This window comes from Mastigoproctus giganteus, chromosome 11 (assembly GCF_048544385.1).
Source record: "Mastigoproctus giganteus isolate SK-2022 chromosome 11, ASM4854438v1, whole genome shotgun sequence".
In the NCBI taxonomy this organism is placed as follows: Eukaryota; Metazoa; Arthropoda; class Arachnida; order Uropygi; family Thelyphonidae; genus Mastigoproctus; species Mastigoproctus giganteus.
In genome coordinates, this window is record NC_143585.1 from 13731302 (window position 1) to 13759157 (window position 27856).

A 27856-nucleotide genomic window follows, 5' to 3' on the forward strand; every position below is an offset into this window, starting at 1 on the left:
GGGATTACCCTGACTTCTAATCTCTCTTGGCACAAGCACATTACAAATATTGCTTCCTCTGCACTCTAAAAAACTTGGTTTTCTCTTTGTCTCATAGGCATACTGTTTCTGCTGCATGCCTTTTCTACAGACACTTCCATGGGCACTGTTCTTCTGAATTGGCTTCTATAACTTCTGCTCTCTCTTTCAAAACAGTCCGAACATGTGCCGCCACCAGCCATCATCCATTTACTGTCCAACTTCAAACTCACAGAACCAACTTTTCATCTTCCTCGTTTATTCATTCAACTGCCGTTTTCTGGAACAACCTTCCTTCATACGTATTTCCTGAAAATTACAGTCAACAGAAGTTCTAAGTCTAATGTCAACAAATATCTTCTTTCGTCTTCTCAACCTCCACCCCAAGCACGGTACTAATTACTATAGGTTCTAATACCTCTCGTGTTTGGAGTGTTCATAAAAAAAATCAAAAAAAAATCAAGTTCAATGTGAAAAGAGCATATAATGTTAAATTATGCAATTAATTTTTGCTCTAGATCGCTTAAGACACATTTATAAATAACAATAAATTTTATAATATTGCAAAGTATTACACTTCCCACCTGGCTACTTGATAATGCCGCCCGGCTGGCAAAATCTTCTTGGGAGAACACTGATTTAGTTTCCGGGGATGGTTAGGTGCATTTTTGGAATCTCTAAACATGGATGCATGGTATTTTATCAGTTTGTCAGCAGCCTGAACGTGATCATCAGTAGTTATGCCATTACCATGAAATGTATTGTTACTACCGAAAACAATGAAAACTGATACATTTATTATAAAATAAACTAAGATATAAAAACAAACAGGAGCTTTCGGAGAAAGGTGCCCCTTCTTCAGCTGGACGATGACTGGGTGTGATCATGCGTTACAAGGCGGATGGACGTTATATGGAATAAAACAATAAATAAGTCACTGGGCAGAATCAGATGTCTGGTGCTGGGAATGTAAGGCATGTACGTGAGACATATGCCAGTGATCGTCATACTGTAAAACAGCTGCCTTCATAATTGGGTGCATGCTTACTCCCCTATTACGGTTGGAGACACTGCTATATTTGGTTATGTGTAGTGCCATGAGTGTTGGTGGTAGTTACGCAAGTCTTCATCGATCTTAATATCAAGTCAGGGATCGAGGTCATGTTGTTCAGACCAATAGTGCTCGGCAAGAGCAGTGTGTTCAGATTCAGCGAACTGTAGGGCCCTTTCATGTTCCGAGACCATCTTTTAGCCTTCTAGCAGTTTCGCCTACAGAACAGCTACGTAAGAAGGAGGGGATTGGTGTTTTCACTCTAGAAATAATCGAACATTACTTCCTACCAGGAAGTTGTGAGCACCTTATATGATAGGCACGTAGGATTCTGGTAAGGTGTTCTGATACACACAGTTAGTGGGGAATGTAGGCATTTGAGATGTTCTGCCAGATTTATTGCTTGGCTGTGGGAGCCTCCTTTGGTTCTATCATGGCCAACATTGCCATGGATGAATTAGAAAGCCGTATATTTTCAAACCTGTCCGACCCCATCACCCTCTGGTGTCTATACGTGGATGATATTTTTGTGATTATCCCTCGGGGATCAGAATCCCAACTACTGCAACATCTCAACTCCCAATCATCTTTCATCCAGTTTATCCTCAAACTAGAAACAAGCAACACCCTCTCCTTTCTAGATGTTTTGGTCCAGTGCGTTGGCTTGTATTTTAGAACTTCAGTTTATGGAAAACTGATGTGTGCAGGCCAGTTTACAAACTACAAGTCTTGTGGTGGAGACATTGTAATAATATTTCTTCCTCACATTTTTGTTTTTTCTTCACCTCTAATTCTGCAGTGGGCCAAAATGTGATTCAGGCAATCACTGCAGTGCTTTAAAAATCTTCTTGTAGTTGGGCAAACTGATGATAGAACTATATTAAAAGGGGAAGAAAAACTTAAAAAGGTGGGGTTTTCTCTCACTAAAGTCAGATGTTATTTTGAAACCTCACAGAAAATTATGGGGTGAAATCAGGTGATTTTTCTAAAAGATTTTGAAACTAGTGTCAGTGAAGTTGAGGATAGCGAAGAACTGATATCATTTGTTGAACTAATAAACCAAATTAGCCAAGGAGATAAAATTAGTCAGAAGAGGTTACAAATTGGATTAACAGCGAAAATGATTTTGGATTTCACACTGATAGTGAAATATAAATAGCACCAGACAGAGAAAAGGAAAATGAAGAGCATTAAGAGGCCATTTGAGTGAAACATAAATACAGAAGATGACGTTCAGCTCATCAAATCCTGTTTTTTTGTCAACTCTACTATATTATAGTAGAATACTGTACTGTGTAATATAATATGATATCCTATATTCTAAAAAGGGACTATTATATTGTATAATACATTTATACCCATGGCAAAATATGCCATGGTTATAAACAAGCTGATTAACTTCTCTTTTTAAGAGATGCTTCAAAGTAATTTGTAGATAAATTAAACATCACTCAAAATTGATTAAATCCATTTGAATGATATTTGATAATAAAAAAGATAGATTGCATCCTAATATTTAATTATCAAAACAATAATTAATTTCATATTAATACTGCATATTGGTATTTGATTTATGTTTTGTTGTTTCTTCAGCTTCCAGACCAAACAAATGGAGGACATACTGGTGTATCTTCTAGCAGCAGTTTACGCCTAGAGTTATCCTTTGAGTATCTGTTAAGCAAAGATAAGCTGCAGTGGATCAGTGTTGTTAGTGATCAGGTAAGAATGTAAATATGGTCATAGTACTCTTTCTCTTGAAGTAGGCATGATGAGAGGACCTCCCAGTTTTGCTGCTGGTCTTTCAGTTTAGCATCACTAGGGATCCAACACTCAGTATAGATCAGAGGCTAACATCATAGGAATGTAGTGTGCTGTGACCTGTGGAAACTTAGAGAGAGAGAGAGAGAGAGAGAGAGAGAGAGAGAGAGATCCTAGTGATTGATAGGACTAACTTCAGAACACCACTTTTGCCCCCTGCTTTGATAAGACAGGAGGTCCTGAGATGATTCACCCAAGAGTTGTCCTCTGGCTACCTCAGATCACAACTTAGAGCCTGTTTCTCAAGCCCATTTGCAGCCTCATACATTTGGTATAAGAAGAATTTGAATTGGGAAGATGTATTTTCGATTCCACATTTCTTTGGTTGGACTACTATGGTTAATCTGTTCATAATATTTTGCTCAGATTGCATGAGTAAAATTATTCTTGTGTAGTAAAAATTCCTTAATAATTAGATAATTAAACTTCTCTGCATTATGTTTTTCTGTGTTACTGTCTTGTGCCTACTGCGTTCCCTCATGCGATAGAAGGCTTGGCCTTATGCAGATTTATAAATGTCATTGTCATCCATAGGTTGACTGAAAATAAGTAATATTGTTTTTAATTGAAAAGGTTCTCATTTTCCTGGTATATCTAGATCTTCTTGAAGTAGCATACCCCAATTAATGTCATTAATCACATTTGCAAAACTGAAAATAAAAAAGCCCCCATTTGCTCCCCTCACCAATATTTTTTTTTTGCTCTTCTATGCCCCTGTTCCAACAGAATTCGCATTCTTCCTAAATAATAAGACTTCCAGATGTGTAGGCAGTACTCAAAATGTGGACTGACTATTGCCTTATTCAGAGAAATAATCACTCCTTACTCCTGCTGGCCAAATTCCTATATATCATTGAGAAAACCGCCATGAGTTATCCTAGCAGCCTGTGTGCACTGCTCAGAGAACTTCATATCTGACTGCATAATTACTCTCCAGGTTTTTTCATTCTCACGGCCCTTAGTGTGGTACCACACAGCTGATTCATTAACCTGGTATTACTGCTTCCCATACAAAGTACCTTGCATTTGTGAATATTATTACTTGCCTAATTTGTCTAGGACATGTTGCAGTAGCATAGCCTGATTACTCTGATTAACTGCTCTTCCAACCTTAATATCATTTGCAAACTTAGGTATTAAACCTGTTATGCTTTTGTCAATATCATTAATTAATATAGAAGACAATACAGTGGACCAAGCACTGAACTCTTGGGGATTCTGATAATAACATTAGTCCAAGAAGAGCAGTGTCCATTGGTAATCTGCCCCCCCCCCCCCCCCCCCGCCTCAACCACATCTTTATCCATAGCAGTAACTTGCTCTTAATGCCACACTGCTCCAATTTGTATAGTAGTCTTTTTTTTTTGTGAAACAACATCAAAAGCTTTTCTGAAATCTAAGCATAAGATGTAAAAATTATTTTTTACATTCAGTTCCTTTGTTTACTGTGTCATAGTATCCAATCAGATTGGCTAGATAAGATCAGCCCTTAACAGATATGTGCTGTGACTGCGTTACTTTTTTAACCGGTGATTCCATTATTTTCCCTGAAACAGAAGTCAGACTAACAGGTTTGCAGTTGCTGATGTCTCCCTTTGAACACCTTTTGTGAATTCAGTGTTACATTTTTCCATCTGCAGTTCATAGGGACTGCTCCTGAATCTAGGGATGTTTTCATAATCAAGGCTAAAAGTTTGCTTGCCTCCTTTAATGTAACTGGATTGATCCTATCCACCCCATGTAAATATCCCCATTTACCACAAGATGAGAATGATGGTAAAAGTGGAATTACTTAAGGCGTAGATGAGGTGAAAATAATAATTGGTAGTAGTGGGAGTTCTTAATGATAATTTATTCAAAAATGTTAGATTAAGGAACAGTGTGTTTATGTTTTAAATATTTCTTGCAATCTAATAACTAACCACCCCTAGGAGAACTTTTAGTCATTCTGGTACGTTGAGTTATTCAATATTAAATTAGTGGTGTTGCTGACATAATTATTCCACGAATATCATTTATTTATTTGTTTATTTATTTTTTGAAGGCTATATTGATGAGCATGTGTCTCCAAGGAATGGTGGATGAATTATTAATGAAGAAAAGTGGATCTAAATTTAGAAGACCTCAAGATAAAACAAACAGGAGGGGATCATGGAGTTATATGAAAAGAGATGGTAGTAGTTACCAGATGTCTGTGAGCCGATCAGTCTCCTCTGATGGAATTGTTCATAGTACCAATGTAAGTAAGCTTTCAGAATGCTTTAAAAGCTATTTTTAAAGTTGGTTGTGCATCCAAGTAGATGTGCCAGGTAGGCATGTATTGCTGTGTTATTTGGTGTTCCAAAAATTATCTGCCTTATCTTCAAAGGAAATTTTCTGTTGAGCACTTGCTTTCACTTTGGAGAACATGCTTACTACCATGGGCTTTAATACATCTTAACACACCTATTCATGGACTGTTTGTGTTAAAAAAATTTATGTATTGTTTAGATTTGCTAGCAGCCTTGTTCTATACATTGGCAAAGTATTTCGGTTTGTGTCACATGTGGATTCTCTTCTGTCCAGTCACGAGTACTATGAAAATTGATCACACCATTTCTTGTGAAGTGAACCCCATTAAAAAAAATATCATAGAAGGTAGAAAACGAGGATCATGTTGTTGTGGGAACCAAGTACAAAAGCTTCTGATAGTGGGAAATTAGCTTCAGTAAGGCCTTCTTGATGCTGTCCCTGGGATTTTTCTCGACATGATTCAGGATCTGCTCCTCCAACCTATCTCCAACACCATCTGAAACTTGCTTGTTGAATGATCCTGTATCTTCGAGATGTTTGTCTATTTTCCAAATGGTAGTACAAAGGGTACTAGGAAAGTTTTGCAATATGACGCAACAATGAATCACAGGAAGCTGCTTGTTGCTGCATGTTGAGACATGTTCATACGTGCATAGTAGCCGCCGCGCCAAGTCGATGGGCTCAGTTATTCATTAGTAGTGAGAGTGTAAAGTGCTTGCGATGGCATCGTGGTCACGAAATGAGATAAGGACAGTTTTGCGGTATAATTTCGTGCGTGGTTTAACCATAGACCAGTGCTTAGAACAAATGACTCTTGCACTAGATGATGATTGTCCACATCGTACAACGATATTCAGGTGGTATAGAGAATTCCAAAGGGGAAATTTCACTCTGGAGGATTCTGAGAGGCCGGGAAGGCCACGAACGTCAGTTACGGAGGAAAACGTTACTGCTGTGAGGAAAATGCTTGACGAAAACAGGCGAGTGACCTACCAACAGATAGAGGATACTTTGGGCCTAAATGCACCAGCAATTCGTTCGATTCTGCAAGATCATTTGCACGTGAAGAAACTTTGTTCTCTCTGGGTGCCGCATCAACTGACTGAAGAGCAGATGACACGACGTGTGACTTGGTGCCGGGAGATGTTAAAAAAGTTTGATAAGGGACAATCTCGGTATGTGAACAACATCGTGACAGGTGACGAGACTTGGCTGTACTATTACGATCTGCCGACCAAGGCTCAAAACAAAGTTTGGGTCTTTGATGATGACGACACACCCGTAATTGTCAGAAAATCCCGATCTGTAAAGAAGAAAATGATAGCTGTATTTTTCAAATCGAATGGAATTGTGGAACGTGTCGTTTTGGACACGCAGAAGACAGTCACAGCTAAGTGGTATACTGAACAATGCCTGCCTAAAGTCATTGGATCTATGAAGAACCTGCGGCCAAAGTCAAGAATGGACACCTGGTACCTCGATCACGATAATGCTCCAGCTCACCGCGCCAAAGCCTGCACCGAATATTTGACCACGACAGGACTGAAACTTCTCGAGCACCCTCCCTACAGTCCAGACCTTGCTCCCTGCGACTTTGCACTGTTCCCGCATGTGAAAATGAAGCTAAAAGGGAGGCGGTTTTCCAGTGATGAGGACCTTCTACGGGCTTGGGACAACGAGTATGCTTTACTCCCTAGTGAAACTTGGCAGAACTGGTTTAAAGATTGGTTTCGGAGGATGGAGAGGTGTATTGAATGTAGAGGAAATTACTTTGAAAAAATTAAATAAACAAAGCTGTATTGCAAAACTTTCCTAGTACCCTTTGTAGTAGTAGTAAGCATGTGTATGAGCTTATGCAGCATCAGCCAAAAAAAAAAAAAAAAAAATGATCACACCATCTCCAACACCATCTGAAACTTGCTTGTTGAATGATCCTGTATCTTCGAGATGTTTGTCTATTTTCCAAATGGTAGTAGTAGTAGTAAGCATGTGTATGAGCTTATGCAGCATCAGCCAAAAAAAAAAAAAAAAAAAAATCACACCATTCCCTCCAAATGCCTGTCCAGTTCCTCCTTAAATTTATTCAACCTATCAACTTCCACAACGACAGATGGAAGTTTGTTCCAGCAATTAACCACCTGCTGGCTAAAGGCAAATTTCCACACATCTATTCTACATCTGTCTTTTCTTAATTTGAATTTATGCCCCCCCCTTAAGTTCATAATCTGACCTTCTTATTCAAGGCCTTATACACCTCAATGAGATCACTGCGCAGGTGCCTAGTCTCCAGCCACTGCAATTTGCAGATCTTGGTAAGAGGATCCCTTCATTCCCCTCACCAATCTTGTTACCCTTCTCTGTACACGCTCAAGTAAATCTACATCATCTGTTAGATATGGTCTTATCTGACAGATGATGTTTCAGAATGGTTTCTGTGTACAGAAGTCTTTCTGTGTCCAAGTTACACTCATTAAGTCCATACATGAGATGAATGTCTCATTTCTCTTTTAGCTTTCTGCCAAACCTTAAAGAACCCTTGACACTCTGCCACATCATAGGTAACGAGGCTAATCTGCTGGAGTTCTTTCACTTTACGAAAAAGATAGAATTATATGATCGTTTTTAAGTGATTTTGAGGAATTTTACATATGTAATTTATTTATTACATATGTAACATTCATAATGGTGATAGACACAATATGGCCTAAGTAGCCCTTGCACCAAAAAAACAACAACAATACTATTCTTATTGCATCTTACCTGGATGCAGCCATTACTGAATAAATCTCAGGGTAAGAGAATTTCTGACTTAAAATATATTTCTAAAATTTAATATTCCAAAAATACTTCTTAATAGCTTACGTTATCCTATTTGGTTTAAATTTACACCATTTATTCTAAATTCAAAACGAGAACACAGATCCTCTACAAGAGAAAATCACAATAAGTTAGCATTTGTCCGCCTACACTATACAAGTTGTCTGTCCAACATGTCGAATAAAGTTTTGAGACTTTGGGATTTCCATAATATTTTACACTGTCATCCGCTATATATGAGTGACACCCTATCTGCAAGATCCCAACAATGTCTACATTTGATGTCTTGATCAGCACTTCAAATTCATCAAATTTATTTACTATGCTCCTAGCATTGGTGTACATGCAAGTATATATACAGGGTGCCTCAAAAATATTGATACAAACCTTTAGAGGAGGTAGGTAACATCTAAAGGAATGTGAATTACATAGGAATCCATAACCGGAAATGTCACGGGAAAATAGTAGCAGAGGCACAAGAAGCAGAAATGACACAAGACAGTAATTAGTGACAAACATTTATTTGACATAATATTAACAATGGAGTACGAGATGGATGCATTTCATGATGTTACAACAGATGCTCAAAGCTTCCACCATGAGGCGCGATGCACGCTTGACACCAACACAACATGGATTGGCGGACACGGTCAAACACACCTGGAGTTTCTTTGACAGTAGCAGCAGTGCAGACGAGTCTCGCCACGAGATCCATTTCCATCTCCACAGACGATTCATACACGATAGATTTGAGGGCCCCCCCCACAGAAAGAAATCAAGGCTCAATAAATCATGTGAGCGTGGGGGGCCAGGCAACGGGTCCACCACGGCCAATCCATCGACGCCCAAAACGAACACATCTTCACGAACAAACCTTCCATAATGGGCAGGTGCCCCGTCATGTTGAAACCAAATGTTGCGTCTCACATTTGCTGGAACATCGTCAAGTAACCCTGGTAGAACTTGTTCAAGAAAGATCCGATATTTAGCGGAGTTCATTCGGGATGGCAACAGGTATGGGCCGACTAAGCAGTCACCGACCATACCTGCCCACACATTTATTGCGAAGCGATGTTGTGCCGCATGGGGGTGCACACCGTGTGGGCCCTCTGCTAATCCATACACTAGGTGCATGTCTGCCAGCTCACAGTTCGTATATCGATGCATGCTCTCAGTGCGGCGACTACTGCTTGAATGAGTAAACCAGAAATTTTCCCTCTCGCGAACTGTTGAACAGCGCCGTGTACCGACTTACGGTGACGTTTCCGGTTATGAGTTCCTATGTGATTCACATTCCTTTAGATGTTACCTACCTCTCCTAAACGTTTGTACCAATATTTTTGAGACACCCTGTATACATCTTTTCATACTCTTAGCTACCATAACACAGCCGAAATATTTATTTGTTTCATAATGACTCCAAGCAGTTCCTGAAATCCCCAGCACCTTGCTTTCAAGGCTGTTGCTGCTCATTCCAATAGAAGCAGTGCAAGAATCGCTTTCACCTCTTCCTGTGGCTATTGTTAATCTATTAGTCTGTGTATCCCCCACAAGCTTGCAGTTTCCAACCCTCCTACCACTTCCTCGATAGCACAGCAAATATTCTTGCACCCTTTCTATTTATATGTATCCTAACTATGTTTAATCAGTCTCTCCTGTTAACAAGCATGGACCATGCTGTGAAAAATTATACCCCATCAATCTCTCCAGGGCTGAATTGGTTGACAAGGCTATCATCGTACTCTCCCTCCTATTTTGTCTGGGCAGAATTGCAGTCACTTTCAAATTTAACTCTAACTGATGACATGTTTTCAACATTGCCCTGTGCATAGCATTAGTAGAGGCATACGATGCAAGAAAGAAAGCTTATGCAGCATCAGTCAAAGTAAAAAAAAAAACACCCTCCATTCGTTACAAATGCCTGTCCAGCTCAGCCTTAAATTTATTAAGGCTATCAACTTCCACAAAAAAATATGAAAGTGTTCCACCAATCAACCACCCACTGGCTAAAGGCAAATTTCTGCACATCTATTCTACAACTGCCTTTCCTCAATTTGAATCTATGTACCCTCGGGTTCTTAATCTGAGCAAGAGGAAGAATTCCATTAGCATTCAGCTTGCTCAACCCATTCAAGGCCTTATACACCTCAATCAGATCACCTCGCAGGTGCCTACTCTCCAAGTGCTGCAATTTGCAGAACTTAACTTTCTTGGTAAGAGCACCCCTTTGTTCCCCTCATCAATCTTGTTTCCCTTCTTTGTATTCATTCTAACAACTGTACAGCCTTCCTAAAATGAGTCCTCCAGACCTGTACACAGTACTCTAGGTGTAGCCTGACCATTGCCTTGTATAATGGGATTATCACCTCCCTGTCCCTGCTAGCATAATTCCTATATATCATTGACAAGACTCCATGACCTGCCCTGGCAGCCTGTGTGCACTGCTCAGCGAACTTCATATTTGACTGCACAATTACCCCCAGGTCTTTTCCACTTCCCAGTGTGTAGTACCACACATTTGGTAAATTTCTCTTCAGTTATTGCTACCCATATGCAGTACTTTGCATTTGTCAATGTTAAACTTCAATTGCCACTCCCAGCCCATTTACCCAACTTATCTAGATCCAGTTGAGGTAGCATACTGTCTTTACTGTCGTTAACAACCCTGCCAACCTTTGTATCATCTGAAAACTTGGACATTAATCCTGATATACCTTCATCAATATCATTGATGAATACGGAAAACAGCAATGGGCCCTGGGGAACTCCACTAATAACATTTGTCCACGAGGAGCAATGTTCATTGATTACCACTCTCTTTCGTCTCCCACTCAACCAACCCTTTACCCATTGTAGCAACTTACCCTTAATGCCATACCTCCAATTTGTACAGCAGTCTTCCATGTGCAACATTATCAAAAGCTTTCATGAAATCCAAGTATATGATATCAAAATTATTTTTGACATTCAGTTCCTTTATGGCCACATCGTAGTATCCAATCAAATTGGTCAGACAAGACTTCCCCTTGACAAACCCATGCTGTCTTAATTTTTGCTGCAGTCTTGTCTAAATGATCCTGCAGTGCTTCTTTAACCAGTGACTCCATTACTTTCCCTGAACAGAAGTTAAGGTACTTGTTAAGTAAGTCTGCAGATCTCCTACTCTTGATGTCATTAGTGTGAATGTGTACAACAATATCACCTTTTGTACCCTTAAAAGATGATATCTGCTCTCCAATGCCATCCACTCTTGACTCTGGCAGACATACGTTGATCCTATTCCACCTATCGCTTTTGCACAATATATTTCCCATTTCCTTGGCAGTAGAGTCTCCGACAACAACTAGCTCTTGTGGGACTGGTGCTTTCTTGTCTGGTCTGGTTTGCTGCTGTGTTGCCTGATGATCAAGTGCAAGCTCCAGTGTTGATGTGGGCAGCTGAGAGCTTGATGGGGCCCCCAATTTAATTCCTTTGAATACATCCACCCTGTTCTTCAAGCTGTTAAAAAGGCCCATAACAATGCTGTCTTGACACCTAATATCTTCACTCTCCTTAGAGGACATCCACCCTGTTCTTCAAGCTATTATTAAGCCCATGACAATGCTGAATTGGCAACCAACATCTTCACACTACTTACATCGAGCACACACAAAGGACACCTCTGTAGCCAGGTGGGAAGGAGCAGCAGTGCATAGCACACGCTTCTTGATTAGACTGGGTTTCGAGCCCGTGACCACCAAATACGGAGGATGCGGAAAGGTCAGGGAATGACCACCGCATATCCCTGGAGCAATATGGCCTTAGTTGCTAATGCTCCTAAAAATCAAATAACAAACAATAACAAGCACACACAAAGACATCCACCTTAGCAATATCCTGTCCCATTCCTGATAGCTCTGCAAACATCAAACAAGCCATCTCATAAATCCATAATTCGAAAGACAACTGCCCCTCCTAAGTTCTCCACAGGGCCACAGCACTCCCACTAGCTTGAGCCCTTTGCTTTGCTGCTCTGGTGTGAGGCGAGATTTTCGTTCAAATTCAAAATAATTAAAAACTAGCAGTACCCCTTGTGAAAATTTCGCAATTGGCAGCAGAGTTTTTCTCTAGCTGTCCTAAAGAAATGTAGTCTGTGTTTGGTCATCAGCAGGTAAGCCAGTGTGTGTCAAATCCTTTCTGTGAAATAAAACTATTCTTTCTTTTAAGGTAGGCAGTTCTAATAGAGAAAATTGGCCCATTCTGTAAAATAAAACTATTCAGAATTTTTATATTTTCCCATGTTTCTGCACACCTAGGAAGCCCGTGATATATTTTCCCATGTTTCTGCACACTTACCGGCCCATTGCACTTTTGACAGTTATCAGTAAGCTATTTGAACGACTACTCTACACACGGATCCAACATTACTATGATGAGGCAGGCCTGGCCTCAGCAAACCAATTCGGCTTCAGGCGGGGAACCTCCGCCGTGGACTCCTTAACTCACCTCCTGACCAAGGTAAACAGATGTAATACAAAGTACTTGTATTACATCTGTTTGTATTACAATGTAATTCAAGATTATAAATGATGCTAGAACTAGGGGACATAAATTCAAGTTACGGGGGGAAATGTTTAGATTGGACTGCAGGAAGTTTTATTTTAGCCAGCGAGTTATAAATTACTGGAATAAGTTGCCTTCATGGGTGGTAGAGGCCGACAGTTTGGGGAAATTCAAAGGTCATCTGGATAGTACTTTCGGGTAAGGGAAGCGCATAGGATGATAGGTTTAATTTCCTTTTTATTTATATTTTATTTTATTTTTTATTTTTTTTTTTTATTTATTAATTATTATTATTTAGTTATTTATTTTATTTATTTATTTTTTTTTTTGTTTTTATCATTGTTTTGTTCGGATTTTTTTTTTTTTTTTTTTTTTTGGCTGATGCAGCATAAGCCATAGGCTTTCTTGCACCATGCGGCCGTTACTAATACTAATACTTCCTAGTGATAGCTGTGGACTTCGCTGGGGCGTTCAACTCACTTTGGTGGCCGAGCGTCCTGGCAAGGCTGCGTGAAGCCAACATGCTGGAAAACCTCTATAACACCATCAAAAGTTACCTAAGCAACAGAACCATCAAAGTCACCGCCCCCCCCTATGGCAAACTCTCTAGGCATGTACATCGGGGGCTGCCCTCAAGGTTCGGTCCTTGGCCCGCTACTGTGGAATATTGTCTTGGACACCTTTCTTAACATCGATCTCCAAGAAGTACAATCTCAGGCATTTGTGGACGATCTCATTCTGACGATACAGGCAAACTCAAGAGCCGCATTTGAGGTCCTCGCAAATCGGGTCCTGACCACTCTCCAGGAATGGGCAAACCGAAATCTGCTCAAAATATCCCCCACAAAAACAAACTCCATCCTACTAAAGGGATGCCTTGAACTTAGGCGTCCTCCGCAAATAAAAATTGGGCAGGAAACAATCAAATTCTCCAACCAACTGAAATACCTAGGTGTGATATTGGACCAAAACCTGTCATTTCAGGACCATCTGAAATATCTCCGTGAAAAAATAAGAGGCTACGCAGCCATGGTTGCCAGGGTCACGCGTAAAGAATGGGGCTTGAAAAAGCGAGTCCTCCAACTGTTCTACAAAACTATCTTCACTCCGATCGTCACCTATGCATCCCTCATCTTCAATTTGAGACCACTTCCAGCCCGCTCAGTTAAGCCTTCATCGTTCACACTGAGTATCGAAAGAAAACGACTTCTGTATTAAATACATAGATACTTCACTGAACAAATATATCTAATAATGCAATTAAAGCACTATACACTGGTTGTGCTATGAAGTTTACATCATTTATTATATATAATTAAAATTCAAATGTTCTTATCGATTGTACCAGTTATACAGCAATAATGCTACCAAGTTTCCATACTTTTATGCTGAAAATTTATAAGTTAATTATAAATATAACAAAATTATCCAACTAATGCCAACCTAAGTGATTTGAACTTTACAGCTGCTTATTTACCACTATAAAAAATATTTGAATTCACGTACCATTCACTCTGTTATAGAGTAACAACGGCAGCAGATTCAAACAATACAAATGTTCTATGTATATTAAGTAGTAACGTACAAAATCTCTAGCTAAATTAAAAATAAAATAACGACTATGACTAGGACTATAAAGCTACTTGTAGAGTACAATGTAATATGACAATTAGTGCAATAAAATGGCAAAATTCTTCAAAAATTTATCATTTCTCGGAGCTGAAAATTCTTTGACTGGTGCTTGGATACTCTCATCCCCCGAGTCCTGGTTGTAGTTCTCAAGTTGGTGGTTAAAGAAGTAATGCAGACTACCTACGCAGTGAATGCAGTTATACTTCACTCACGGTACAGATTTATTAAAGGCCAATCTTGTCTGAAGAATAGGAAGGGAACATCCTTCCCTAATGTAACCATATCCCCACGACAACAGACTAATGCCTTTGGCATTAGTCCCTTTTTCCCACATAATGGATGACTTCATGGTGACTCGTTTTGTGCATCTTTCCTCATTCACACAGTTTTCACTTCACGACCTGTAATGGAATCTGCATGAAACTTTGTGGGTTAATATTTGAAGTGTTATACATCAAGTACATAAATTTTTCATACTGTACCACACACTTTTCAATCCCCCCCCCATAGAGAAGACAGGTCATCTTTAATTTGTAAACAGAGTAATGGCAACTCACGCACAATGTCTTCCTTTTGTCCATTCACACTACAGAACTTCCAATATTATAATTTAATTTGAAACTAGTTGTTTGATCTTTCATATCTGTCACCAATTAATTTTTTTGTTCGTTTGCTGTGACTTTTCAGCTGATGCCATGACCTGTGAAATAGCAAAAGGCTTAGCTTTTTTACAGTGATCCCATTTCCTCAACTTGTATAAAGAGTCTGTAGATCCACTAGGTGGCAGAGATCAGTGTATTGATGTTAGATTTACTTAAAGATGTAACTACTGTCAAAGGCAGGAAAAGGGCTTTTGCTTTCGTAAAGGTGACTACAGTGGTTTCAGTTTTTAAATTCTATGCAGTAACCAACTGATATTACCAACAGTAAATTCAGAGATTTTATCATAGCTTTTTTTTTTTTTTTTTAACCAACGAAAGAGATACAGTTCAAATTGTACAAATGGATACAGTACAATCCATTATCTATTGCATAAACAATGGATTGTACAGATGCCTACGGTATATATAAACTAATCTACAATCAAGTCATAATGGAGGTTAGGTAAGCTAAGACAGATTAGCATTAGTAGAGGCGTACGATGCAAGAACAAGCTTATGCAGCATCAGCAAACAAAAAAAAAAAAAAAAAACTCTCCATTCGTTCCAAATGACCGTCCAGCTCAGCCTTAAATTTATTTAGGCTATCAACTACCCTAAAGGCAAATTTCCACACATGGATTCTACAACTGTCTTTCCTCAATTTGAATCTGTGCCCCCTCAAGTTCTTAATCTGGGCAAGAGAAAGAATCTAATTGGATATTATGATACAATAACAAAGCAACTGGATACAAAAAATGATTTTGACATTTTGTACTTGGATTTCAGAAAAGCTGTTGCATATGAATTACTGCTAAGAAAAAATAAGAAGGTTGTGAAATTTGAACAACTCCTTGTTTAACAGGATAATAGGGAAAATATCTTCCGTATACTGAGTGTGCCATCTCTTCTGAGTAAGACGTTCCCTCAGGGGCAGTAGGATGCACGCTGCATTTGTAGGGATTGGCTGTCCCTTCTGAATAAGAAGTTCTTTCTGATGAAGGAAGAGTTAATTTTTTCAAGCTTCTTGTGCTGTGTGACATTAATAGCAAGGTACTGCTGTGGTAAACGGATGGTTAAGTGGGAGAATACAGAGAGTAGTTGTCAGTAGGCACTGCTTTTCATGGGGTGCCTCTGTAGCCAGGTGGGCAGGAGCAGCAGTGCGTAGCATATGCTTCTTGATTAGACTAGGGTTCAAACCTGTGACCACCAAATACAGAGGATGCGAAAAGGTCAGGGAATGACCACTGCATATCCCCGGAGCAATATGGCCTTAGTTGCTAATGCTCCTAAAATCCAAATAACAACAACTGCTTTTCATGAACCAACTGCATTAGTGGAGTTCCACAGGGTTCACTGCCGGGTTCATTGTTGTTTTCTCTGTTTATTAACAATATTGATGAGGACATATCAGATTTGATGTTTAAGTTTACAGGTGATACAAAGGTTTGCAGGGTGGTTAATGACAGTAATCAGGATATGCTGTTTGCAACAAGATCCGAACAAATTTGGCAGATGGTTTGAGAAGTGAAGTTTAACATTGACAAATGCAAGGTGCTACATATGGGTAGCACAGACTGTGTGATACCACACTCAGGGTAATGGGGAATGAAAAAAGATCTGGGGGTAATTGCACAGGCAATTCGAAGTTCTGAGCACCATAGTTCACAGAGTGTTTGCGATTGATAAAAGAATTTTATTGGTAGGGATAAGGAGGTGTTATCCTAGTGTATAAGGCAATTGTTAGGCCACATCATGAGTGCTGTGCAGGTCTGGAAGCCTTATTTGTAGGATACGGATCTGTTGGAGAAGGTGCAGGGAAGTGCAACAAGATTAGCGAGATCAACAAAGGATCTTGTTACTTGGAAAGACTTCACTTCTGCAAACCACGACACCTGAAAACCAGGCACCTGCATGGAGATGTGATCAAACTGTTTAAGGCATTAAATGAATTAAATAAGTTTATTGCTGATGGAATCTTCCACTTGCACAGACTGCACACAGTGAGGTGTAATAAATTCAAATTGAAGGAGACTGGTTGCACAATTGCTTTCTTGTATCATTGCCACTACTAATACTAAAATAAAGAATAATATTGTGGATATATCTCATCACTGCATGGTTAGGTTTTTAACAAGAACCAATTAGCCCCAAGATGATCATGTGATGTGGTAATGGCATGCATTTCCTTAAATAGCATACTTTTCCCTTTCAGAGCACTGCTTTTATTTAGATGTTAATGCAATACCAAGGAAACTCATGACGAAATGCCTCCACAATATGAAATAAATGTATATGCATTTCATGAAAAATTTAATCTTCTCATGGCCACATATAAACTGATGCTGTTGTCCTACCTTACTCTAATAGATATTTTAATTTTATTATTATTATTTTTTTTTTGTTTGTAAAGGTACACACCAATATGCCTTCATCAAGTTTAAATACAAACATAAATAGTAATATAGATGGTAATAAGATTTATATATCCTTGTAGAAAGATGATCTGAAACTGTCAGGGAGGTCGAAGGAACATGTTCGTAAGATCACTGTGAGTATATTATTAATTTATTTGTCCATGGAAAGTTATGTAATCTTTTGTAAATTACTTTGAATTATCTAATAGCATCTAAAATATATTTCTTGGCTAAATTTTTTTTTTAAGTAAACCTCAAACATGAGAGGTTAGTACCGGGCTTGGGTTAGAGGTTGAGAAAACGAAAGATATTTGCTGACAATGGACTTGAACTTCTGTAGACTGTAATTTTCAGGAAATACTTATGAAGGAAGGTTGTTCCAGGAAACGGCAGTTGAATGAATAAACGAGGAAGATGAAAAGTTGGTTCTGAGTTTGAAGTTGGACAGTAAATGGCTGTTGGCTGGTGGCGGCACGTGTTCGGACTGTTTTGAAAGAGAGAGCGGGAATTATAGAAGCCAATTCAGAAGAACAGTGCCCATGGAACCATGGAAGTATCTGTAGAAAAGGCATGCAACAGAAACAGTACGCCTATGAGACAGTGAGTGGAGAGATTCTGTTAGAGAGGATTCATTCATTAACCTAACTGCCCTCTTCTGAATGGAATCAAGAAGCCTCAGAGAGGTTTTGGAGGCACCACCCCAGTTGTGGGAACAATATTCCATAGTAGGGTGGATTTGCGATTTATACAGAGTGAGCAGCTGTTTGGAAGAAAAGTAACACCGAGAGTGAAAGAGAAAACCAAGTTTTTTAGAGTGCAGAGGAAGCAAAATTTGTAATGTGCTTGTGCCAAGAGAGAGAGATTAGAAGTCAGGGTAATCCCCAAAAGAGATATATCATTTTGCCTAGAAATCGGAGTGTCACTAAAGATAAGCATAGGAGCAGAAGAAGAATCCTTTTTGCGAGATATAAGACAAGATTGAGTTTTAGAAGAATTGAAATCAACTAAGTTGTCTTTGTCCCACTGGAGAATTACCTGGAGATTGGCATTTAAGTATTTGGTAGCAGATATTCAAGAAGTTGATGCTGATTGATCAGGGCAGGGTTTCTCAAAATGGAAAGTGGAATGCAATGTATTATCATCAGCAAAACTGTGGATAGGATTTCCAGTCAATGGAAGAAGGTCATTAATATACAAGAGGAAAAGAGTGGGGGAAAGAACTGAACCTTGGGGGACACAGGCATTAGTGGAGAAGTTAGAAGGCAGAGAGCCATCTACCATCACCTTCAGTGAGCGATCAGACAGAAAACTGGATAACCAATTACTAAAAACAGTTGGCAAACCATAAGATGGAAGCTTGTTTAGAAGACCTTTATGCCAAACATGATCGAAAGCCTTTCAGATGTCAAGAGCAACTACTTGTGTTTCACCGAACCTTTCCATTGAACTAGTCCATAAATGGGTAACATAAGCCAGAATATCACAAGTGGATCGACACTGACAGAATCCATACTGGCGATCATTGATCAGATGGAAGGTTTCTAGGTAGTTTAAGAGTTGGCAGTTAATTGATTTCTCCATTACTTTAGAAAGAGTAGGAGTAATTACGATGGGACGATAATTGGATAGAAGGGATTTGTCACCCTTTTTAGGGACTGGCTGGATATGAGCAAATTTCCAAGCAGAAAAAAAAAAACACCTTTGGAATAAGAAAGTGAAAAAAGGTGGCAAAGAATAGGAGTAAGTTCAGGAGCACAGGTTTTGAGAACAAGTGGAGAAATACCATCGGGGACTTGGAGCTTTCTTAGCATCAAGAGTCGTCAATATCCTTCTGACATCCTTTTGACAGAAGACCACATAAGGCATTGAATGGATCGTGTTGGGAATGGTGGGAGGTGTTTTACCAAGATCATTAATACATGAGTTGGATGAAAAATGGGATGCTAGCAGGTCACCTTTATACTTGGCTGAAGTGACAACAGAACCATCTGGTTTGGACAGAGGTGGGAGCAGAGATGGACAAAAGTTGCGGCCAATAGCTTTGACAAGAGACCAGAATGCTCGGCTATCATTAGGGCAAGAAACAAGTTTTCTACTCTTAGCCTGTTCAAACCCCAATTTGGACTGATTAATAACTGCTTTACAATTGCTGAGCTTTTGTGTTGACAAAAAATGAAACTGAAGAATTAGAAACAAGCCAAATATGATATGCAACATTCTTCTCTTGAACAGCCTTAGCACATTTATTAGAAAACCAAGGTTTAGATAAAGGATGAGATTTTAAACTGGAGTGTGGGATAAAGGATTCCATTCCTGCAAGAATAATTTCACTGACACGATCTGAGCAAACGTTGACATCAGAAGTTTTAAAACAGTAATTCGACCAAGGAAAAGAAGAAAAGAAATCTCACAGGTCATCCCATTTTGGATTCTTGTAATGCCAAACAGCATGACGTTGGGAATAGCCATGAGATAAAGGCTCCATTGGAGAAGAGACAATCACCAAGTTGTGATCTGAAGTGCCTAAAGGACCTCTCACTTCGACCGTGTACTTAGAAGGGTTGTTTGTGAGAAAAATATCAAGCGTATTGGCTGTATGATTAGGATTGTCCGGTATTCTTGTAGGTAAATGAACAATCTGTACTAGGTCATTAGTAATTGCAAAAGCCTCAGCATATCGACCAGCTGGGTCAGTGTGACAAGAAAACGGAAGCCAGCTTGAGTTGTGAACATTAAAATCACCAAGGAAAATTATCTCACTGTTAGGAAAGTTGGACTGGAGAAAGTCAAGTTGGAAAGAGAGGAAGTCAAAGAGTTCCAAGTGATTAGTGGAGTTGGGAGAACGATAGAGACAACAGATGAATTTGACACAATGAGGTAGAGAGATTTTAAGCCAGAGAAGATCAAAGAGAGGAGATTCCAAATTGCCAAGTCTCTGACAGGGAATATCAGAGATTAGAATTGAGACCACGTATATTTGTGAATTAGGAAGTGCTTGGGAGGTTTAAATCTTTTTGCAGATAAGCTTGCTCTATTAGTTTGATAATTCATGGTGTATTCAATAGTAAGAAAAAGTGGGTGGGACATGCTATATGAAGTAATGAAATTTTTGGATATGGCGTACACATGGTAAGGATATACCCAGATCCTTGACGTAACGTGGCCTCGACAATGCTCCCCGCATACACACTACTCGGACTCCCTCCAGTCACTATCTGGCAGAGTAGAGGTAGCAAGATTATACACTAGCTGATCTGGAAGCCTCCTAGAGAGTTACCAATAGGTTCAGTCCGGTGTACTAACTGGCAGCGGACCTGCAAACACTGTTTTAGAGCTGTACCCTCGATATGTAAGGAATATTGGTTCTCGCCACGATGTTCATCAAAAGTCAACAATCATACTGCATTGATGGAAGAGATGGGTAAGTGTTGACCGGAACTTAGCTCTAGAGACTAAACATAGGTTCTACCACTTCAAGCCTCCAATAAGCAAAGTTGTGGTTTTGCACCGGTTGATGAGAGTCATCTACCACCTAGTACTGCCTGGTAACAATTAAGGGGTGGAATTCCTCCATGCAGTGTGGATGCCACACCTTGACCCCTGCTTACGTTGGTTCACACCTGGGTGGTCACCCACCATGTACTTGTGCATGGAGGTTATACCCAGGATTACTAACAGTGCTACCGTCGTGAAGGTGCAAGCCGAGGGTTTGGCTGTCACAGACTGTCCGGACTTCGCCGAAATTGGGTCCACTTGACTTGAGTGTCACCCGAATATCGGTTCCATCAGCATTTTAGATTCCCAGGTAAGCAAGAACAGCTTGTCTAGCATATCTGAGAGAATGTCTGTGACAACCTCAAGGACCAATGCCAAGGAACAATGAAAAATGCCAAGATTATGAAGGAGTTGTTCTCTTTCATTAGTATTAGCCTTAGTAGAGGCATATGATGCAAAAAAGCAAGCTTATGCAGCATCAGCCAAAAAAAAACACACTCCCATTTCACCCGTCTGTTCGTTCCAAGTACCTGTCCAGCTCAGCCTCCAATTTATTTAGGCTATCAACTTCCACAACAAAGGATGGAAGTCTGTTCCACCAACCAACCACCCGCTGGCTAAAGGCAAACTTCCTCACATCTATCCTACATCTGTCTTTCCTCAATTTGAATTTATGCCCTCTCAAATGATTATTCTGAGCAATAGGAAGAATTCCATCAGCATCAAGCATGCTCAAACCATTCAAGGCTTTATTCACCTCAATCAGATCACCTCGCAGGTGCCTAGTCTCCAGACACTGTAATTTGCAAAATTTAAGCCTTTCTTCATAATAGCAACCCTTTGTTCCATTCACTAATCTTGCTGCCCTTCTCTGTACTCGTTCCAACAGCTCTACATCCTTAAAATGAGGCCTCCAGACCTTTATACAGTACTCAAGGTGTGGGTACACTGCAGCAACAAGAAAGATCTAGTTAAACTGGCAGATGATCAGATAGTAGCAATTGAAGTTTAACATTGACAAATGCCAGGTACTTCATATGGGTAACAGTTATCTCAGATGAATGTACTAACTGTGTGGTACCATAGTTAGTACGTTAGTTTCATTCAGCCGCTACTCTGACATGCAGAGTAATGCCGAATGAAAAAGTTGTGGTAATTGTGCAGTCAGATATGAAGTTCTCTAAGCAGTGCAAACATGCCGCCAAGACAGCCCATGGGGATAATCACCTCCTTATCTCTGCTAGAAAAATTCCTGTATATCATTGACAAGACACTATGAGTTACTCTTGCAGACTGTCTGCACTGCTCAGAAAACTTCATATCTGCCTGCACAATTACCCCAGATCCTTTTTATTCTCTACCACTGTCAGTGTAGTACCACAGAGTGATACGTCACTCTGGGGTTGCTGCTTCCCATATGTAGTACTTTACATTTGTCAATGTTAAACTTCAATTGCCACCTCTCAGCCCAACTGCTCAACTTTTCTAGATCCTGTTGCAGCAGCGTACTGTCATTAGTGTCCTTAATATCTAATAGCAGTTTCACAATCCCAATATTTGAAATAAAATAGTTGACACTTCAAAAAAAAAAATCAAACCATTTCTGTTTATCTGGCATGCATGGGAAAAATGAATGTATACAAGAAAGCATACTTTTTCTGGGCCCATTGTTGTTGTTTACAGGATTTATTGATGAATATATATCAGGCCTAAATTTGTCTAAGTTTGCAGGTGATATGAAGGTTGGCAGAATGGGTAATGACAGTAATCGGGGTACACTGCAGCAACAAGAAAGATCTAGTTAAACTGGCAGATGATCAAGAAGTAGCAATTGAAGTTTAACATTGACAAATGCCAGGTACTTCATATGGGTAACAGTTATCTCAGATGAATGTACTAACTCTGTTGTACCATAGTTAGTACATTAGTTTCATTCAGCCGCTACTCTGACATGCAGAGTAATGCCAAATGAAAAAGTCGTGGGTAATTGTGCACTCAGAGATGAAGTTCTCTAAGCAGTGCAAACATGCTGCCAAGACAGCCCATGAGGTTTTGGCAATAGGGATAAGAAGGTGATTATTCCGTTGCGTAAGACAATTGTTAGGCCACATCTTGAGTATTATTATTATTATTATCCATATGGTACAAGGAAACCTGAGGCTTATGCTGCACCAGCCAAAAAAACAATTCCCGAGTTACCCTGAGAGAGAGAGGGGGGGGGGGTGTCAGAAGCAGAAAGGAATCACCAAGAAAGAGAAGAATGATGATATCCAGCTCAGGACCCTGGGTTTGCCAAGCCCATACTCACCAGGCAGAGAAGAGCAATACGTGAGGGGAGCAAAAAAGGGTACTCTTAAGGAAAGTCTTCACTTTTGAAAATTGCAGTGTGTGGAAACGAGACACCTGTGAGATCTGATTGAAGTGTTTAAGGCTCTGAATGGAATGAGTAAGCTCAGTACTAGTGAAATTTTTCCTCTTGCTTAGACTACTCACATAAGGGGGTATGGACATGGGTGATGTGGGAAGTTATGTTAGATTACATTATATTATATAAAGTTTGTTTGTTTGTTATTTGGTTTTTAGGAGCATTAGCAACTAAGGCCATATTGCTCCGGGATATGCGGTGGTCATTCCCTGACCTTTCCGCATCCTCCGTATTTGGTGGTCACGGGCTCGAACCCCGGTCTAATCAAGAAGTGTGTGCTATGCACTGCTGCTCCTGCCCACCTGGCTACGGAGGCGCCTTATTATATAAAGGGCATTTCAAAAGTTATTTTGTAGAGAAATTTAGGTTATTTGTTTTATGTTGCAAGTAATTGTTATTTGTGACTATAGTATTGCTATTTATAATAGATTATTTATGATTATTAGCTATTTACTCATACTGATGAATTGGTCCAATGAGTAATGTACTTTCCTAAGAAATAAATGTTGCAGGTTTAAATGCTGCCTCCAGCGATTGTGCAATATACTTTTATCATCATCAGCCATTTTCAATCCACTGCAGGATGAAGGCCTCTCCAGCAACTTTCCAGTTCCTTCTGTTTTGAGCACTTGCCATCCATTTACTACTCAAAAACTCATGAATTTCATCTATCCATCTCCACCTTTGTCTTCCAGGTTTTCTTCTAGCTCCTATTGGGTACCATTCTGTTATTTTCTTTGTCCATCTGTCATCATGTCTTCGAGCTATGTGTCCTGCCCAAGACCATTTTAGTTCTTTAGTTTTGATAAGAATGTCCTTTACTTGAGTTTGTGCATAATCCATGTGTTTCTCTTCTTATCTAACAGTCTGATTCCCAGTATAATTCGTTCTATTCTTCACTGTGTAGTTCTCAGCTTCTCTTCCATTCTTTTGGTGAGGGCCCAAGTTTCACTTCCATAAGTCATGGTGGGGAGTATACATTGATTCATTATTTTACGTTTCAGACAAACTGGGATATTGCTCTTCAGTATGTGACTATATTTCCTGAATGCTATCCATCAAAAATTTATTCTTCTCTTGACTTCCAGCCATTTATCATTATTACAGCTAATAACTTGTCCCAGATAAGTATATGACTCCACCTTTTCAATTACTGCTCCTTCAATCCTTATTTCCCTTTCTGTGGCATACTTGTTCATCATTACTTTTGTTTTAGCCATATTCATCTTTAGTCCAAAATCCTTACTAACTGTGCATAACTGATTAAGATTTTCCTCTAATTCTTTGGGATCGTGGCTTATGACCACAATGTCATCTGCAAATCGTAAGTGGTTTAGGTACTCTCCGTTCACATTACTCCTTTCTGTGACCAGTCTAATCTTCTGAAAGCTTCCTCAAGGGCAGCAGTAAACAGCTTCGGAGATATTGTGTCTCCTTGTCGAACTCCTTTCTCGATTTTAAATTTGCTACTGTCTTTGACTAGTCTAATAAAGGAGGTAGCACTCTCATATATTTTCTTCAAAATCATAATATATGGGGTATCTATGCCTTGTCTTTCCAGTGCCCAAAACATTGCCTTATGCTGTATGGAGTCAAATGCCTTTTCATAATCCACAAATGCGAGGCATAATGGTGTTTTATATTCATTTGCTTTCTCCATTAGCTGTGATATTACGTGAAGATGATAGTTGAGAATCCTGTCCTAAAGCCTGCTTGCTCTTTCGGTTGATTCTCATGGAGTATTCTTTCTAATCTGTTAGTAATGACCCTTGTGAACAACTTGTAGATGTGGGATAACAAGCTAATTGGTCTATAATTTCCAATTTCGGATTTATCTCCTTTCTTATGCAGCAAAACTATGATTGCATTATTCCACTGCTTAGGCGTCACACCTTTTCTAATGCACTTTGTGAAGAGCCTTGCCAGTTTTTGTGTTATGTCTCTTCCTCCCAATTTTAACAACTCTACAGTAACTTCATCTTCCCCAGGGGCTTTCCGATTCTTCATTTTCTTCAATGCATGTTCTACCTCATCAGGAAGAATATCGGGTATGTCGTATGTGTTGCTACTTTGCAATCCATCTTCCCCACTGCTGGTATCATTCCCTCGCTCCTTGTATAATTCTCTATAGTAGTCTTCTGCTATTTGAATTATGCCTTCTCTGCTGTTTATAAGTACACCATCGCTATTCTTCAGTTTCAGTATCATTTGTCTTTCTGTATTACTGCTCATGGCTGCTGATTTAAATCCTTTGTCTTCCCTTAATGCTTGTTCTACTTTTCTTGTGTTAAATCTTCTTATGTCGTCTCTGAGTCTCTTTCTAATGGCTTTGCATAACTCAGTATACTCAATTTTCTCCCTGTCAGTGTTTTTCTTGCTCTTCATTTGTCGTCTTCGGTTCATCATGGCAAGTGTTTCTTGACTAATTTTTTCTTCTTTGGATTTCTGTTTCCCTATAGGTTTCTTGGGCTTTATCACTTTCAGAAAGTTGTAATATTCCTCGTCAATATCTTGGTCCTGAGCAGTCTGCAGAAGCTCAAACTTGTTCTTAAGTTCCAGTACATACTGCTTTTTCTCCTCCTCTGTTATTTCAAAGACCTTTGTATTATTTACTCGAGTCAGTTTTTTCCTTTCCTTTCGTACATCTATATCAAGTGTACATCTTACCATTCTGTGATCACTTCCAACATTTACCTTATTCAGGACAGTAACATCATTCACAATATATCTTCTGTTAGTGAGGATGAAGTCAATTTCATTAGTTGTTAATCCATTTGGACTCTTCCATGTCCACTTTCTGTTCACCCTTTTCTTGAAAAAAGTGTTCATTACTGACATTCCTTGAGATTCTGCAAATTCCACAAGTCTTTCACCTCTTTTATTTCTTTCACCAATTACAAAATTTCCTATAGTTCCTCTTTATGCACTGTTTTGCCTTTTTCCAACCTTAACATTGAAGTCCCCCATAATAATAGTGTAGTGGGTTTTCTGCTCATCTAGAAGACACTCAATTTCGGTGTACATTTCTTCAACCTCTTCATCATCATGGCTCGATGTTGGTGCATAAATCATTATAATCTTTAGCTTGTACCTCTTAGAAATCTTGAGTATTAACCTTGACACCCTTGGTGATGTACTTTTGAATTCCAGTATCACTGGAATAATCCTTTGGAATTTATCATTGGAATCATTAATACCATTGATAAATATACAAAACAACAATGGACCCAACACAGAACCCTGTGGGACTCCACTAATAACATTAGTCCACAAAGTGCAGCATCCATTGATTATCACCCTCTGTCTTCTCCCACTCAACCATCCTTTTATCCATTGTAGCGACTTACCCTTAATACCATTCTGCTCCAATTTGTATAGTAGTCTTCCAAGTATATGATATCAAAATAATTTTTTCATCTAATTCCTTTGTAACCATATCATAATATACAATCAAATTTGTCAGACAAGACTTTCCCTTAACAAACCCATGCTGTGTCTGAATTATTCCTCCAGTCTTGTTTAGATGATGCTGCAGTGCATCTTTAACCAGTGGCTCCATTATTTTACCCGGAACAGAAGTTAAACTAACTGGTCTGTAATTACTTGTGTCACCCTTCGATCCCCCTTTGTGAATTGGAGATACATTTGCACATCTTCAGTCCGTGGGGACCTCCCCTAAGTTCAAGGATGCTCTCATAATTATGGATAAGGGTTTGTTTAGTTCCTTTGCTGCCTCCTTTAATATAACTGTATAGATCCCATCCACCCCAGGTGCCTTTCTTATGTTTAACTTTAACAATTTCTCTTCCACTTTGCTCTCAGTTATTACAAAATCGTTAAGCACCCTGCTACAATTTGATAACCTTCTGGCATTATCAATCCGTAATAACTATTCATGTGTGAATGTAAATGCAAAATACTCATTGAGTCCGTTTGCTATCTGAGCAGGATCATCAACAGTCAAACCAGCTAATGAAGTAAAAGAAACATTATTTTTCAACCAGCCAATGAAGTCAGCTTTTTTTTTTTTTTTATATACAGATAATTGTTTTAAACAAACTCCTCTCTTCTTGATATTAATTGTTATTATTCTACCAAACTTTTTATTTATATCTTAAATTGAAACTTCATTTTAATCTTGGTTCTGAAATGAAGTCAAGTTTCTTAATATAAAAAGTTTCAATTTTCAATTATTTATTTATTTATTTATTTCCCTATTGAAGCCAAGTTTCATTCTTTATTTTGGAATAACTTATGCATATCATTTTGCTGAAAAGTTATTTTGATTCACAGGAAAAATTAGCATCTGTGTCAGTGAAGGCATCAAGAAGAGGAAGCAGTGGTGCAACGTCTCCTAAATCTCTAGTTGAAAATTATGCATTTGAAGGAATAGGAGATGATGACCTTTGAACTGTGCCAGAGACCATTTGCATGTTTTAACTATCGAGGGTTTCCACTAGTTACCACTGTGACTTTTTTCAGGAAATTTTGCTGGATTTTATCAAAACTTGCCAATGGCTTCCTTTTCAATGTTCTTTATCATATTTTAATTTAGAAAGGTATTTTTTAATACTGTCTTTTCTACAGTGGGCTTCCAACATAAGCTCAGAAACTTGTGTGGATGTAAAATGCCATTATTTACAGGATAGATAATTACCAATCTTCCTGATACTTCCAAAATGTTAACTCTTCCTGGATGAAGATGTTACCC

General features: G+C 39.1%; 1 protein-coding gene across 1 annotated transcript in view; it reads left to right on the top strand.

Annotated features, from left to right (window-relative positions):
- Positions 1 to 27584, top strand: part of LOC150077728 (sorting nexin-17-like) — a 229762-nt gene extending 202178 nt beyond the window's left edge. Inside the window, exons 10-13 of the mRNA XM_090384829.1 lie at positions 2663 to 2788; positions 4932 to 5126; positions 17306 to 17359; positions 27439 to 27584. Of these exons, the coding sequence (XP_090240955.1) occupies positions 2663 to 2788; positions 4932 to 5126; positions 17306 to 17359; positions 27439 to 27555 (492 nt within the window). The 3' untranslated portion in view covers positions 27556 to 27584. The remainder of the gene's footprint in view (positions 1 to 2662; positions 2789 to 4931; positions 5127 to 17305; positions 17360 to 27438) is intronic.
- Positions 27585 to 27856: the final 272 nt, after the last annotated feature.